This window comes from Pseudophryne corroboree, chromosome 6 (assembly GCF_028390025.1).
Source record: "Pseudophryne corroboree isolate aPseCor3 chromosome 6, aPseCor3.hap2, whole genome shotgun sequence".
Classification (NCBI taxonomy): domain Eukaryota; kingdom Metazoa; phylum Chordata; class Amphibia; order Anura; family Myobatrachidae; genus Pseudophryne; species Pseudophryne corroboree.
The window spans coordinates 564,988,080-565,005,635 of NC_086449.1; the positions used below are offsets into that span (position 1 = coordinate 564,988,080).

General features: G+C 47.3%; 1 protein-coding gene across 2 annotated transcripts in view; it reads left to right on the plus strand.

The window, feature by feature from the left end:
- Positions 1-17,556, plus strand: part of NT5DC3 (5'-nucleotidase domain containing 3) — a 172,477-nt gene that overhangs the window by 124,644 nt on the left and 30,277 nt on the right. For both annotated transcript variants that reach the window (XM_063927787.1, XM_063927788.1), the window contains exon 7: positions 9,535-9,595. In XM_063927787.1, the coding sequence (XP_063783857.1) occupies positions 9,535-9,595 (61 nt within the window). The remainder of the gene's footprint in view (positions 1-9,534; positions 9,596-17,556) is intronic.

Consider the following 17,556-nt stretch of genomic DNA (forward strand, 5'->3'; position numbering starts at 1 on the left):
TCAAGGGACCCTCAGGCGGTAGCGGTAGACGCTCTGGTGACACCTTGGGTGTTCAGATTGGTCTATGTGTTTCCTCCTCTTCCTTTCATACCCAAGGTGTTGAGAATAATACGAAGAAGCAAGGTCAGAACAATGGCCCTCATTCCGAGTTGTTCGCTCGCAAGGCGATTTTAGCAGAGTTACACACGCTAAGCCGCCGCCTACTGGGAGTGAATCTTAGCTTCTTAAAATTGCGAACGATGTATTCGCAATATTGCGATTACAAACTACTTAGCAGTTTCAGAGTAGCTTCAGACTTACTCGGCATCTGCGATCAGTTCAGTGCTTGTCGTTCCTGGTTTGACATCACAAACACACCCAGCGTTCGCCCAGACACTCCCCCGTTTCTCCAGCCACTCCCGCGTTTTTTCCGGAAACGGTAGCGTTTTTATCCACACGCCCATAAAATGCTGTGTTTCCGCCCAGTAACACCCATTTCCTGTCAATCACATTACGATCGCCGGAGCGAAGAAAGAGCCGTGAGTAAAAAAACTATCTTCATAGCAAAATTACTTGGCGCAGTCGCAGTGCGAACATTGCGCATGCGTACTAAGCAGAAAAACGCTGCGATGCGAAGAAAATTACCGAGCGAACGACTCGGAATGAGGGCCAATACTCATTGTTCCGGATTGGCCACGAAGGACTTGGTATCCGGAGTTGCAAGAGTTGCTCGCAGGGGATCCGTGGCCTCTTCCTCTAAGGCAGGACCTGCTGCGGCAGGGGCCCTGTCTGTTCAAAGACTTACCGCGGCTGCGTTTGACGGCATGGCGGTTGAACGCCGGATCCTAGTGGAAAAAGGGATTCCGGAGGAAGTCATTCCTACCCTGATCAAGGCTAGGAAAGATGTGACGTTAAAACATTATCACCGTATATGGCGGAAATATGTTTCTTGGTGTGAGGCCAGAGCTGCTCCTACGGAGGAGTTCCATTTGGGCCGTCTACTTCACTTCCTTCAAACAGGAGTGACTTTGGGCCTAAAATTAGGGTCCATAAAGGTCCAGATTTCGGCCTTATCCATTTTCTTTCAAAGAGAATTGGCCTCTATTCCTGAAGTACAGACCTTTGTGAAGGGAGTGCTGCATATTCAGCCTCCCTTTGTGCCTCCGGTGGCGCCTTGGGATCTTAACGTGGTGTTACGTTTCCTCAAGTCGCCTTGGTTTGAACCACTCAAAACTGTGGAGTTGAAATGCCTCACGTGGAAAGTGGTCATGTTGTTGGCGTTAGCTTCGGCAAGACGTGTTTCCGAATTGGCGGCTTTATCACATAAAAGCCCATACTTGTTTTTTCACGTGGATAGTGCGGAGTTGAGGACTCGCCCTCAATTTCTGCCAAAAGTGGTCTCATCTTTTCATGTGAACCAACCTATTGTCGTGCCTGTGGCTACACAGGACTTGGAGGATTCCGAGTCCCTGGATGTAGTCAGGGCTTTGAAGATTTATGTGACCAGAACGGCTAGAATCAGGAAGACTGAAGCTTTGTTCGTTCTGTATGCGGCCAACAAGGTTGGCGCTCCTGCTTCAAAGCAGACTATTGCTCGCTGGATCTGTAACACGATTCAGCAGGCGCATTCTACGGCAGGATTGCCGTTACCGAAATCGGTTAAGGCCCACTCCACTAGGAAAGTGGGCTCTTCTTGGGCGGCTGCCCGAGGGGTCTCGGCATTACAGTTGTGCCGAGCAGGTACTTGGTCGGGGACAAACACCTTTGCAAAGTTCTATAAGTTTGATACCCTGGCTGAGGAGGACCTCCTGTTTGCTCAATCGGTGCTGCAGAGTCATCCGCACTCTCCCGCCCGTTTGGGAGCGTTGGTATAATCCCCATGGTCCTTACGGAGTCCCAGCATCCTCAAGGACGTTAGAGAAAATAAGATTTTACTTACCGGTAAATCTATTTCTCGTAGTCCGTAGAGGATGCTGGGCGCCCGTCCCATGTGCGGACTTCTTCTGCAAGACTTGTATGTAGTTATTGCTTACATAAGGGTTGTGTTATAGTTTTTCGGTGGAAACGTGGCTATGTGGTTGTTCATACTGTTAACTGGGTAAGTTTATCACAAGTTATACGGTGTGATTGGTGTGGCAGGTATGGATCTCGCCCTTAGATTTACAAAAATCCTTCCTCGTACTGTCCATCTCCTCTGGGCACAGTTTCCCTAACTGATGTCTGGAGGAGGGGCATAGAGGGAGGAGCCAGTGCACACCCAGAGTCCAAAGCTTTCTTAAAGTGCCCTATCTCCTGCGGAGCCCGTCTATTCCCCATGGTCCTTACGGAGTCCCAGCATCCTCTACGGACTACGAGAAATAGATTTACCGGTAAGTAAAATCTTATTTTCTCTATCGTCCTAAGTGGATGCTGGGGTTCCTGAAAGGACCATGGGGAATAGCGGCTCCGCAGGAGACAGGGCACAAAAAAGTAAAGCTTTACTAGGTCAGGTGGTGTGCACTGGCTCCTCCCCCTATGACCCTCCTCCAGACTCCAGTTAGATTTTGTGCCCGAACGAGAAGGGTGCAATCTAGGTGGCTCTCCTAAAGAGCTGCTTAGAGAAAGTTTAGTTTAGGTTTTTTTCTTTACAGTGAGTCCTGCTGGCAACAGGATCACTGCAACGTGGGACTTAGGGGGAAAGTAGTAAACTCACCTGCATGCAGAGTGGATTTGCTGCTTGGCTACTGGACACCATTAGCTCCAGAGGGATCGAACACAGGCCCAGCCGTGGAGTCCGGTCCCGGAGCCGCGCCGCCAACCCCCTTGCAGATGCTGAAGCGTGAAGAGGTCCGGAAACCGGCGGCTGAAGACTCCTCAGTCTTCATAAGGTAGCGCACAGCACTGCAGCTGTGCGCCATTTTCCTCTCAGCACACTTCACTGGGCAGTCACTGAGGGTGCAGAGCGCTGGGGGGGGGCGCTCTGAGAGGCAAATATAAACCTTATACAAGGCTAAAAATACCTCACATATAGCCCATAGGGGCTATATGGAGATATTTAACCCCTGCCTGACTGGAAAAATAGCGGGAGAAGAACCCGCCGAAAAAGGGGCGGGGCCTATCTCCTCAGCACACGGCGCCATTTTCTGTCACAGCTCCGCTGGTCAGAACGGCTCCCAGGTCTCTCCCCTGCACTGCACTACAGAAACAGGGTAAAACAGAGAGGGGGGGCACATTAATGGCTATATATATATATATATTAAAGCAGCTATAAGGGAGCACTTAATATAAGGATATCCCTTGTATATATAGCGCTTTGTGGTGTGTGCTGGCAGACTCTCCCTCTGTCTCCCCAAAAGGGCTAGTGGGTCCTGTCTTCATTAGAGCATTCCCTGTGAGTTTGCGGTGTGTGTCGGTACGTGGTGTCGACATGTATGAGGACGATATTGGTGTGGAGGCGGAGCAATTGCCAAATATGCAGATGTCACCCCCCAGGGGGTCGACACCAGAATGGATGCCTTTATTTGTGGAATTACGTGATGGTTTATCTTCCCTTAAACAGTCAGTTGAGGACATGAGGCGGCCGGACAATCAATTAATGCCTGTCCAGGCGCCTCAAACACCGTCAGGGGCTGTAAAACGCCCTTTGCCTCAGTCGGTCGACACAGACCCAGACACGGGCACTGATTCCAGTGACGACGGTAGAAATTCAAACGTATTTTCCAGTAGGGCCACACGTTATATGATTTTGGCAATGAAGGAGACGTTACATTTAGCTGATACTACAGATACCGTAAAACAGGGTATTATGTATGGTGTGAAAAAACTACAAACAGTTTTTCCTGAATCAGAAGAATTAAATGACGTGTGTGATGAAGCGTGGGTTGCTCCTGATAAAAAGTTGATAATTTCAAAAAAGTTATTGGCATTATACCCTTTCCCGCCAGAGGTTAGGGCGCGCTGGGAAACACCCCCTAAGGTGGACAAGGCGCTCACACGCTTATCCAAACAAGTGGCGTTACCCTCTCCTGAGACGGCCGCACTTAAGGATCCATCAGATAGAAAGATGGAAGTTATTCAAAAGAATATATACACACATGCAGGTGTTATACTACGACCAGCTATAGCAACTGCCTGGATGTGCAGTGCTGGAGTAGTTTGGTCAGAATCCCTGATTGAAAATATTGATACCCTAGATAGGGACAATGTTTTACTGTCGTTAGAACAAATAAAGGATGCATTTATCTATATGCGTGATGCACAGAGGGATATTTGCACACTGGCATCTCGGGTGAGTGCTATGTCCATTTCAGCCAGAAGAGCCTTATGGACACGACAGTGGACAGGCGATGCGGATTCAAAACGTCACATGGAGGTTTTGCCGTATAAAGGGGAGGAGTTATTTGGAGTTGGTCTATCAGACTTGGTGGCCACGGCTACTGCCGGGAAATCCACTTTTTTACCTCAAGTCACTCCCCAACAGAGAAAGGCACCGACCTTTCAACCGCAGCCTTTTCGCTCCTACAAAAATAAGAGAGCAAAGGGCTTGTCGTACCTGCCACGAGGCAGAGGAAGAGGGAAGAGACACCAACAGGCAGCTCCTTCCCAGGAACAGAAGCCCTCCCCGGCTCCTGCAAAAACCTCAGCATGACGCTGGGGCCTCTCAAGCGGACTCGGGGACAGTGGGGGGCCGTCTCAAAAATTACAGCGCGCAGTGGGCTCACTCGCAGGTAGACCCCTGGATCCTGCAGATAATATCTCAGGGGTACAGGTTGGAATTAGAGACGGATCCTCCTCATCGTTTCCTGAAGTCTGCCTTACCAACCGTCTCTTCCGAAAGGGAGAGGGTGTTGGAAGCCATTCACAAGCTGTACGCTCAGCAGGTGATAGTCAAAGTACCCCTATTACAACAAGGAAAGGGGTATTATTCCACTCTATTTGTGGTACCGAAGCCGGATGGCTCGGTAAGGCCTATTCTAAATCTGAAGTCCTTGAACCTCTACATAAAAAAGTTCAAGTTCAAGATGGAGTCACTCAGAGCAGTGATAGCGAACCTGGAAGAAGGGGACTTTATGGTATCCTTGGACATCAAGGATGCGTATCTACACGTTCCGATTTACCCCGCACACCAGGGGTACCTCAGGTTCATTGTTCAAAACTGTCACTATCAGTTTCAGACGCTGCCGTTCGGATTGTCCACGGCGCCTCGGGTCTTTACCAAGGTAATGGCCGAGATGATGATTCTTCTTCGAAGAAAAGGCGTATTAGTTATCCCATACTTGGACGATCTCCTAATAAGGGCAAGGTCCAGAGAACAGCTGGAGACAGCTTTAGCACTATCTCAAGAGGTGCTAAGACAACACGGGTGGATTCTGAATATTCCAAAATCCCATTTAATCCCGACAACTCGTCTGCTGTTCCTAGGAATGATTCTGGACACGGTTCAGAAAAAGGTTTTCCTTCCAGAGGAAAAAGCCAAGGAGTTATCCGATCTGGTCAGGAACCTCCTAAAACCAGGAAAAGTGTCAGTACATCAATGCACAAGAGTCCTGGGAAAAATGGTGGCTTCTTACGAAGCAATTCCATTCGGCAGATTCCATGCAAGAATATTCCAAAGGGATCTGTTGGACAAATGGTCAGGGTCGCATCTGCAGATGCACCTGCGAATAACCCTGTCACCAAAGACAAGGGTGTCACTTCTGTGGTGGTTGCAGAAGGCTCACCTATTAGAAGGCCGCAGATTCGGCATTCAGGATTGGATCCTGGTGACCACGGACGCCAGCCTGAGAGGCTGGGGAGCAGTCACACAAGGAAGAAACTTCCAGGGAGTATGGACGAGTCTGGAAAAGTCTCTTCACATAAACATTCTGGAACTAAGAGCAATCTACAATGCTCTAAGCCAGGCGGAACTTCTCCTGCAAGGAAAGCCGGTGTTGATTCAGTCGGACAACATCACGGCGGTCGCCCATGTAAACAGGCAGGGCGGCACAAGAAGCAGGAGTGCAATGGCAGAAGCTGCCAAGATTCTTCGCTGGGCGGAGAATCACGTGATAGCACTGTCAGCAGTGTTCATCCCGGGCGTGGACAACTGGGAAGCAGACTTCCTCAGCAGACACGATCTTCATCCGGGAGAGTGGGGTCTACATCCAGAAGTCTTCAACATGTTAATAGACCGTTGGGAAAGACCAATTGTAGACATGATGGCGTCTCGCCTCAACAAGAAACTGGACAAATATTGCGCCAGGTCAAGAGATCCACAGGCAATAGCTGTGGACGCACTGGTAACTCCTTGGGTGTACCAGTCAGTGTATGTGTTTCCTCCTCTGCCGCTCATACCAAAGGTATTGAAGATCATACGGCAAAGAAGAGTAAGAACAATACTAGTGGTTCCGGATTGGCCGAGAAGGACTTGGTATCCGGAACTTCAAGAGATGCTCACGGACGAACCGTGGCCTCTACCTCTGAGAAGGGACCTGCTACAGCAGGGTCCCTGTCTTTTTCAAGACTTACCGCGGCTGCGTTTGACGGCATGGCGGTTGAACGCCAGATCCTAAAAGGGAAAGGCATTCCAGAAGAAGTCATTCCTACCTTGATTAAGGCACGGAAGGAAGTCACCGTGAAACATTATCACCGCATTTGGCGAAAATATGTAGCGTGGTGCGAGGATCGGAGGGTTCCGACGGAGGAATTCCAACTGGGTCGTTTCCTACATTTCCTGCAATCAGGATTATCTATGGGTCTCAAATTGGGATCCATTAAGGTTCAAATTTCGGCCCTGTCAATATTCTTCCAAAAAGAATTGGCCTCTGTCCCTGAGGTCCAGACTTTTGTCAAGGGAGTACTGCATATACAGCCTCCTGTGGTGCCTCCGGTGGCACCGTGGGATCTAAATGTAGTTTTAGATTTCCTCAAATCCCATTGGTTTGAACCATTGAAAAAGGTGGATTTGAAATATCTCACATTGAAAGTGACTATGTTACTAGCCCTGGCCTCTGCCAGGAGAGTATCTGAATTGGCGGCTTTATCTTATAAAAGTCCTTATCTAATCTTCCATTCGGATAGGGCAGAACTGCGGACTCGTCCGCATTTTCTCCCTAAAGTGGTATCAGCATTTCATCTGAACCAACCTATTGTGGTGCCTGCGGCCACTAGCGACTTGGAGGACTCCAAGTTGTTGGACGTTGTCAGAGCCTTAAAAATATACATTGCAAGGACGGCTGGAGTCAGAAAATCTGACTCGCTGTTTATATTGTATGCACCCAACAAGTTGGGCGCACCTGCTTCTAAGCAGTCGATTGCTCGTTGGATTTGTAACACAATTCAACTTGCACATTCTGTGGCAGGCCTGCCACAGCCTAAAACTGTAAAAGCCCACTCCACAAGGAAGGTGGGCTCATCTTGGGCGGCTGCCCGAGGGGTCTCGGCATTACAACTCTGCCGAGCAGCTACGTGGTCGGGGGAGAACACGTTTGTAAAATTTTACAAATTTGATACCCTGGCAAAGGAGGACCTGGAGTTCTCTCATTCGGTGCTGCAGAGTCATCCGCACTCTCCCGCCCGTTTGGGAGCTTTGGTATAATCCCCATGGTCCTTTCAGGAACCCCAGCATCCACTTAGGACGATAGAGAAAATAAGAATTTACTTACCGATAATTCTATTTCTCGGAGTCCGTAGTGGATGCTGGGCGCCCATCCCAAGTGCGGATTATCTGCAATACTTGTACATAGTTATTGTTAACTAATTCGGGTTATTGTTAAGGAGCCATCTTTAAGAGGCCCTTTCTGTTGTCATACTGTTAACTGGGTTTAGATCACAAGTTGTACGGTGTGATTGGTGTGGCTGGTATGAGTCTTACCCGGGATTCAAAATGCCTCCCTTATTGTGTATGCTCGTCCGGGCACAGTACCTAACTGGAGTCTGGAGGAGGGTCATAGGGGGAGGAGCCAGTGCACACCACCTGACCTAGTAAAGCTTTACTTTTTTGTGCCCTGTCTCCTGCGGAGCCGCTATTCCCCATGGTCCTTTCAGGAACCCCAGCATCCACTACGGACTCCGAGAAATAGAATTATCGGTAAGTAAATTCTTATTATTACTTCCAAGGTGTTTGGTTTGTACACACTGATGCCCAAGTGCATTAAAAGGTGCCACAGTACGATACACAATTACAAATGCAAGTACACACTTCAATCACCAAGATCATATTCATAGACGATTAGCGACTGATATTGTGAAACTCTGCAGAAATCTAAAGTGTAATAGAACTGAATAAACATAATGTTATTTACACATTTCCATTAACCTGTGGAAGACCATATACCTGTACAAGGTAATGTCATTCTTAGTACATGTACGTATAATTCCATTTCTACAACATGGCTTTGCACCCTCAGTGCCTATAAACTGAATATAACATTGTAGGAGCCAGAGTACATGCTGCTCTGATTGAAAACTCCCAAAAGATAGACAGATGGGGTGTACGGTCAAAAATATCTATCTATCTATCTATCTATCTATCTATCTATCTATCTATCTATCTATCTATCTATCTATCTATCTATCTATCTATCTATCTATCTATCTATCTATCTATCTATCTATCTCCCTACACACACTTTTGATCCCAGTGTTTTAGATGTCATTCACAGCCTTTGATATTCTGTAAAAGGGCATGAAGCAGAAAATGTAAGCAAATAGTGAAACTTCTTATAGAAAAATACTCTGGTGCCAGTCTGCAGGTGAAGTGTTAATAGGCCCTACACACTGGCCGATTTTTTTGAAAGATATGAACGATCTCGTTCATGAGAACTCGTTCATATCTTTCAGTGTGGAGGCTCCAGCGATGAACGATGCGCGGCCCCGCGCTCGTTCATCGCTGGACCCCCGTTGGCTGTACATGCAGGCCAATATTCAATGGAGCCGCGTCACGGGGGGAGTGAAGAAACTTCACTCCCCCCGTCACTGCCCCCCCCCCCTCCCCGCCGCCGGTTCGCCCGTCGGCCGTATCCGCCGTCGGGCAGCTCGGCGGCGGATCGGCCAGTGTGTAGGGCCCTTTAAGGGAGGTACACACTGAGAGATCTGTGCTTAAATTCTAAACAATCTCCTGCTTGATTGGCCTGCATGCTGGCACAATCTAGCAGGTTGCTCATTTCACCGCTGGGTGTGTCGTCATTCCACAGCTCAAATGATATAGCTGAACCGTGTCCCTATGTCTTCCACTAGCTAGAGTGACAGTGAGAGTCTATTCTGCTGCTATGGTATATAGGATAATTAACTCTGTAAATTATAAGGATACTAGAAATTACTTTGGATTTACATGGGAAAGCACAAGCCCACAGACTGAGCGCTTTTATACTGGTCACAGAACTCCTGAGTTACAGTACTTCTAATTACCATTAATTTAAAATATAGGGTATGCAACTCCTTACAACTACTAAGGTGATACCTATTTATACAGATATTATTTACAGCCACATTGCAGCAAGATGCCTCCTAATTGTGTACTTTTGTGGTTTGTTACTGAAGTAGCTGTATTATTGTAACTTTTCAACTTACTGATAAACCTGTTTTATTATTGACTAGGATTCAATTAGAGATGTCCATGTAAAAGGACTAATGTACAGAGCTGTGGAAGCCGACATCGGTAAGTAGCATTCAATCTGGCTGTATCGGCCCTGGTTTACTACCCCTGTTTATGATAGAGGCATTGAGTATGAAATACTGTAAATGTAGAAATGGAATAAATGACATGAGATATTGTAAACACCGCACTACTAAATATTCAATTTATTGGGATCCAAACTGTGTTTCAAAATTGACATAGTTCAGACGGGCACTATGTAGACCTCATCCGAATGTCGACATGTTCAAAGTGTCGACATCTGAAATGTCAACGTTCTCAGAGTGCCGACTATTAGGTTTGTTGGGGAGGGGGTTAGGGATAGGGTCATAATACTTACCGGAACGCTGCTGCTCAGACTGTAACTGCTCCTCACCTGACCGCCGGGACCCGAAAGTATACACTACACCCACTGCAGCCGCCGTGAGACAGTGAGACACCACTTGACCACTAGGGACAGTTTGTTGACAGTTGGTCATGTCGACAGATCAGCTGTGTAGACATGATGAATGTTGTCATGGTCACTGTTACTGCTAAGAATGTTAACGTTCTCATGTCAACCTGATGAATTTCGACATAACTAGCAACCAAACCTAATACACTCCATTTGTCTTAGTAATAAAGGTCACAGGTTTATTTGTTGGCTGTGAAATCATGAAGGAACAAACCTTATAACCTATATTTCCTGTGGAGGATGAGCATGAGTTATTAGAAATTCCAGATCAACATGTTAATGTATAGTTCCCTGTAGCAATGATAATAAGTCAGTTATTCTGTATCACAGACATGACCTTATATTTGTTTATCTTATTGAGCCAAAACTAGTATTCCTATTGGCAGACGTGGTGTCATGGGATTGGGATCTGTCCGTGTTGTTTCATTTGGAATGTAGAGTAGGTTGTTGTAGCAGCTGTGTAGTGTGAGGCAACCTGATCACCTGCCAGCACAGCTGGCACAAACCTGCTTCACCACCATATCCCTCCTCTTCATTTATTACACTGTGTAACTTGCAAACCTCTAAAACCGTTTTAATAAACAAATGAATTTTATTCTGTGTTTTAAAAGCGTATGTACTGCTGTTGGTCCAGGATTGGCATTGGTATCTTTACAGCAAGTGCTTCCAGTTCCTAATTACATATACAGTATTTATATACCTATATATCCTATATATGAATGACCTCTTTCTTCGCTGTATAGATTTACATTTCCGTCTTTATTCTTTTTAGAAACCTCTACATTGTAAGCCGTAAAACATTTTCCTATTTGCTTTCATTTTTGTCTTATGTAGCCTTTCTTTGCTATTGTTATCTATAGCTCTCCATTGGCTAGATTTACTATGTGACTGCCAATTTTTGACACCTTTGACCCTAAACTTTAAACCGGCAATAATATTAAATGAGAAAACAGTAATGTTTTGCATCTATTATTATTATTACAGGTTGAGTATCCCTTATCCAAAATGCTTGGGACCAGAGGTATTTTGGATATCGGATTTTTCCGTATTTTGGAATAATTAGATACCATAATGAGATATCATGGTGATGGAACCTAAATCTAAGCACAGAATGCATTTATGTTACATATACACTTTATACACACAGCCTGAAAGTAATTTTAGCCAATATTTTTTATAACTTTGTGCATTAAACAAAGTGTGTCTACATTCACACAATTTATTTATGTTTCATATACACCTTATATACACAGCCTGAAGGTCATTTAATACAATATTATTAATAACTTTGTGTATTAAACAAAGTTTGTGTACATTAAGCCATCAAAAAACAAAGGTTTCACTATCTCACTCTCACTCAAAAAAAGTCCGTATTTCGGAATATTCCGTATTTCGGAATATTTGGATATGGGATACTCAACCTGTATTGGCATTTCGTCGGCTTGCAAAAGCTGCCACGTAGTAAATCTTTCTATATCTAGTCCCATGTGTTTATTGATCTTTTGAATGAATGGAACAGTAGATATCCCCACGTGAGCTCTCAATACTGCATGCCGATCTTATGGTAGCCCCATAAATCTGCACACGGTGGGCCTGGTATTGATTTGTGCGGAAGTTGCCTTATGTGCGACTATGTATGTTGAGTTGTATGTATCTTTTGAGGCGTGTCATATGAAAAAAGGGATATTGGGGAATTAGTACGAGGGGGTATAGATGGGGTCCAAAGGAGCCGGTGCACTTTAAATTTCTTCAACTGGGTGTGCTGGCTCTTCCCCTCTATGCCCCCTCCCACAGGCAGTTTAGAAAAAAGTGCCCTCAGGAGAGGATGCACACTCGTGTCTTTTAAAACTTTATTATTTTCGGTATGCTGTTTAGGCAACAGCATACCTACACCATGGGATTAGGGGGGGGGCGTGTACTGATCTCTTTAGGCGTCAGGGCCGCTTCCCCGCTGCAGGACCACCGTCCTGAGAGGTAGTTGTACAGCGGGGCACTGTGCCTTAGCCGTCACAAAGTCACAAATGCAGCACGCCGCACACCCCTAACAGTAGCCTGAAGGTGAGAAGAGTGGCGAGTACAAACCAGGGTCCCCGCTAGGGGGGTTTCCCGGTTCTTGGTGCGACAAAAACGCAGGGGCGGCATACGGGACCCTCCCGAGGGGGGACCCGCTATAGCCCCCCTGTGTACACTGGCAGCGGTAGTGGAAACTAACACTGCTGTGATGTTTTCACACTTTTCTGGAGACTTTGCCAGTATAAATATCTATGAAGCTCCGGCGCCATTACAGGGGGTGTAGCTTCCTCAGAGCAGGACCAGCGGCATTTTGGCACCTTTCTCTGCTTACAGCTGCAGCAGCAGGCGCACACCGCTCCTCCAGGCACTCAGGATATGCAGGAAAACTGGTACAGGGGTGTAGCAAAAGGGTGAGAGTCGCTATTGTACACAATCTGTGTCCTGAAAAGGACTAAAACTCCGGTGTTACACTGAGATATAACAGCTTGCAGTCTCACTGAGGCCGTTTAGCTTGGTGTGCTGTTCACTTCTCTCTGTCTCCCTCTCACATACAGTAAGGAGATACTTACTATTGTATTACTTTTCTGTGGGTATAAGTGTTGTTTACTGTAAACATGGTAAAACACCAATTATGCAGTGTATGTCACACCAGATTCTCTCCCTCTACATCTGGTTCCATTTCATGTGAACAATGCAGCCAGTCCTCACAACTCAGTGTGGGGGCTGAGGGGGAGGGTCAAGAGCCTTCCTGGTTAGGTGCCATAAAATCCATGATGTCAGATATGTCATCTTAGCTCACTGCTAATACTCAGAAAACTCAACAACTGCAGCAGGCTGTTGAAGACCTAGCTGCAAGGGCACATGCTCCACAGCCCCCCTCTCTAGATCAGGACCACAATACGTGGGTTACCTGCTTTACTCTCAGACTCTGATGAGAAGGTACAGGAGGACTTGTATCTTGTTACTGGGGATTCCCTTCTACACAGGGTATTGAGCCCCTCATTCTTGCTATACGGGACGTGTTAAAACTCCCTCTAGAGGATGCTGCAGCACAGCAGTCGTTTTCCTTAACACAGAAAAATCAGTGTCACTTTCCCTGATTCTGCAGAGCTGGATGACCTGTTTAAGTTAGCCTGGAAAAATCCAGATAAAAATATTAAGTGACGAAACGTTTTTTGCATACTTTCCCATTTGCTCCTGAAGGCAGGAAACTCTGGGAAGAACCCCCAGCTGTAGACATATCAGTTTCTCGCCTCTCTAAAAAGGCGGTACTGCCAGCTCTGGGCTCCTTTACCATAAAGGACCCTGGAGATAGAAAAATAGAGACTACACTGAAGTCTATATACACAGTGGCTGGTATATCACAAAGACCGGTCATAGCGGGTTGCTGGATGACTCATGCCATTCATACGTGGGCTACTCAAATTCAAGAGGGCCTCTCGGGGGGGATATGTCCCTGGTCACTACGGTGACTCTCCTAAAACACATTCAAGACACTGCACGCGTCCTGTGTGACTCTCTCAAGGAGATAGGCAATATTAATGCTAGGACCACTGCTATGGTGGTGTCGCCGCGCAGAGCTTTGTGGTTGCCTCAGTGGATAGCGGATGCAGAGTCCAAGTGCAGTGTAGAGTCTCTTCCTTTTTCAGGGGATTGACTCTTTGGGGTGGAATTGGATATGTAGATTTCTCTATCGTCCTAAGTGGATGCTGGGGTTCCTGAAAGGACCATGGGGAATAGCGGCTCCGCAGGAGACAGGGCACAAAAAAGTAAAGCTTTACTAGGTCAGGTGGTGTGCACTGGCTCCTCCCCCTATGACCCTCCTCCAGACTCCAGTTAGATTTTGTGCCCGAACGAGAAGGGTGCAATCTAGGTGGCTCTCCTAAAGAGCTGCTTAGAGAAAGTTTAGTTTAGGTTTTTTTTCTTTACAGTGAGTCCTGCTGGCAACAGGATCACTGCAACGTGGGACTTAGGGGGAAAGTAGTAAACTCACCTGCATGCAGAGTGGATTTGCTGCTTGGCTACTGGACACCATTAGCTCCAGAGGGATCGAACACAGGCCCAGCCGTGGAGTCCGGTCCCGGAGCCGCGCCGCCGACCCCCTTGCAGATGCTGAAGCGTGAAGAGGTCCGGAAACCGGCGGCTGAAGACTCCTCAGTCTTCATAAGGTAGCGCACAGCACTGCAGCTGTGCGCCATTTTCCTCTCAGCACACTTCACTGGGCAGTCACTGAGGGTGCAGAGCGCTGGGGGGGGGCGCTCTGAGAGGCAAATATAAACCTTATACAAGGCTAAAAATACCTCACATATAGCCCATAGGGGCTATATGGAGATATTTAACCCCTGCCTGACTGGAAAAATAGCGGGAGAAGAACCCGCCGAAAAAGGGGCGGGGCCTATCTCCTCAGCACACGGCGCCATTTTCTGTCACAGCTCCGCTGGTCAGAACGGCTCCCAGGTCTCTCCCCTGCACTGCACTACAGAAACAGGGTAAAACAGAGAGGGGGGGCACATTAATGGCTATATATATATATATTAAAGCAGCTATAAGGGAGCACTTAATATAAGGATATCCCTTGTATATATAGCGCTTTGTGGTGTGTGCTGGCAGACTCTCCCTCTGTCTCCCCAAAAGGGCTAGTGGGTCCTGTCTTCATTAGAGCATTCCCTGTGAGTTTGCGGTGTGTGTCGGTACGTGGTGTCGACATGTATGAGGACGATATTGGTGTGGAGGCGGAGCAATTGCCAAATATGCAGATGTCACCCCCCAGGGGGTCGACACCAGAATGGATGCCTTTATTTGTGGAATTACGTGATGGTTTATCTTCCCTTAAACAGTCAGTTGAGGACATGAGGCGGCCGGACAATCAATTAATGCCTGTCCAGGCGCCTCAAACACCGTCAGGGGCTGTAAAACGCCCTTTGCCTCAGTCGGTCGACACAGACCCAGACACGGGCACTGATTCCAGTGACGACGGTAGAAATTCAAACGTATTTTCCAGTAGGGCCACACGTTATATGATTTTGGCAATGAAGGAGACGTTACATTTAGCTGATACTACAGATACCGTAAAACAGGGTATTATGTATGGTGTGAAAAAACTACAAACAGTTTTTCCTGAATCAGAAGAATTAAATGACGTGTGTGATGAAGCGTGGGTTGCTCCTGATAAAAAGTTGATAATTTCAAAAAAGTTATTGGCATTATACCCTTTCCCGCCAGAGGTTAGGGCGCGCTGGGAAACACCCCCTAAGGTGGACAAGGCGCTCACACGCTTATCCAAACAAGTGGCGTTACCCTCTCCTGAGACGGCCGCACTTAAGGATCCATCAGATAGAAAGATGGAAGTTATTCAAAAGAATATATACACACATGCAGGTGTTATACTACGACCAGCTATAGCAACTGCCTGGATGTGCAGTGCTGGAGTAGTTTGGTCAGAATCCCTGATTGAAAATATTGATACCCTAGATAGGGACAATGTTTTACTGTCGTTAGAACAAATAAAGGATGCATTTATCTATATGCGTGATGCACAGAGGGATATTTGCACACTGGCATCTCGGGTGAGTGCTATGTCCATTTCAGCCAGAAGAGCCTTATGGACACGACAGTGGACAGGCGATGCGGATTCAAAACGTCACATGGAGGTTTTGCCGTATAAAGGGGAGGAGTTATTTGGAGTTGGTCTATCAGACTTGGTGGCCACGGCTACTGCCGGGAAATCCACTTTTTTACCTCAAGTCACTCCCCAACAGAGAAAGGCACCGACCTTTCAACCGCAGCCTTTTCGCTCCTACAAAAATAAGAGAGCAAAGGGCTTGTCGTACCTGCCACGAGGCAGAGGAAGAGGGAAGAGACACCAACAGGCAGCTCCTTCCCAGGAACAGAAGCCCTCCCCGGCTCCTGCAAAAACCTCAGCATGACGCTGGGGCCTCTCAAGCGGACTCGGGGACAGTGGGGGGCCGTCTCAAAAATTACAGCGCGCAGTGGGCTCACTCGCAGGTAGACCCCTGGATCCTGCAGATAATATCTCAGGGGTACAGGTTGGAATTAGAGACGGATCCTCCTCATCGTTTCCTGAAGTCTGCCTTACCAACCGTCTCTTCCGAAAGGGAGAGGGTGTTGGAAGCCATTCACAAGCTGTACGCTCAGCAGGTGATAGTCAAAGTACCCCTATTACAACAAGGAAAGGGGTATTATTCCACTCTATTTGTGGTACCGAAGCCGGATGGCTCGGTAAGGCCTATTCTAAATCTGAAGTCCTTGAACCTCTACATAAAAAAGTTCAAGTTCAAGATGGAGTCACTCAGAGCAGTGATAGCGAACCTGGAAGAAGGGGACTTTATGGTATCCTTGGACATCAAGGATGCGTATCTACACGTTCCGATTTACCCCGCACACCAGGGGTACCTCAGGTTCATTGTTCAAAACTGTCACTATCAGTTTCAGACGCTGCCGTTCGGATTGTCCACGGCGCCTCGGGTCTTTACCAAGGTAATGGCCGAGATGATGATTCTTCTTCGAAGAAAAGGCGTATTAGTTATCCCATACTTGGACGATCTCCTAATAAGGGCAAGGTCCAGAGAACAGCTGGAGACAGCTTTAGCACTATCTCAAGAGGTGCTAAGACAACACGGGTGGATTCTGAATATTCCAAAATCCCATTTAATCCCGACAACTCGTCTGCTGTTCCTAGGAATGATTCTGGACACGGTTCAGAAAAAGGTTTTCCTTCCAGAGGAAAAAGCCAAGGAGTTATCCGATCTGGTCAGGAACCTCCTAAAACCAGGAAAAGTGTCAGTACATCAATGCACAAGAGTCCTGGGAAAAATGGTGGCTTCTTACGAAGCAATTCCATTCGGCAGATTCCATGCAAGAATATTCCAAAGGGATCTGTTGGACAAATGGTCAGGGTCGCATCTGCAGATGCACCTGCGAATAACCCTGTCACCAAAGACAAGGGTGTCACTTCTGTGGTGGTTGCAGAAGGCTCACCTATTAGAAGGCCGCAGATTCGGCATTCAGGATTGGATCCTGGTGACCACGGACGCCAGCCTGAGAGGCTGGGGAGCAGTCACACAAGGAAGAAACTTCCAGGGAGTATGGACGAGTCTGGAAAAGTCTCTTCACATAAACATTCTGGAACTAAGAGCAATCTACAATGCTCTAAGCCAGGCGGAACTTCTCCTGCAAGGAAAGCCGGTGTTGATTCAGTCGGACAACATCACGGCGGTCGCCCATGTAAACAGGCAGGGCGGCACAAGAAGCAGGAGTGCAATGGCAGAAGCTGCCAAGATTCTTCGCTGGGCGGAGAATCACGTGATAGCACTGTCAGCAGTGTTCATCCCGGGCGTGGACAACTGGGAAGCAGACTTCCTCAGCAGACACGATCTTCATCCGGGAGAGTGGGGTCTACATCCAGAAGTCTTCAACATGTTAATAGACCGTTGGGAAAGACCAATTGTAGACATGATGGCGTCTCGCCTCAACAAGAAACTGGACAAATATTGCGCCA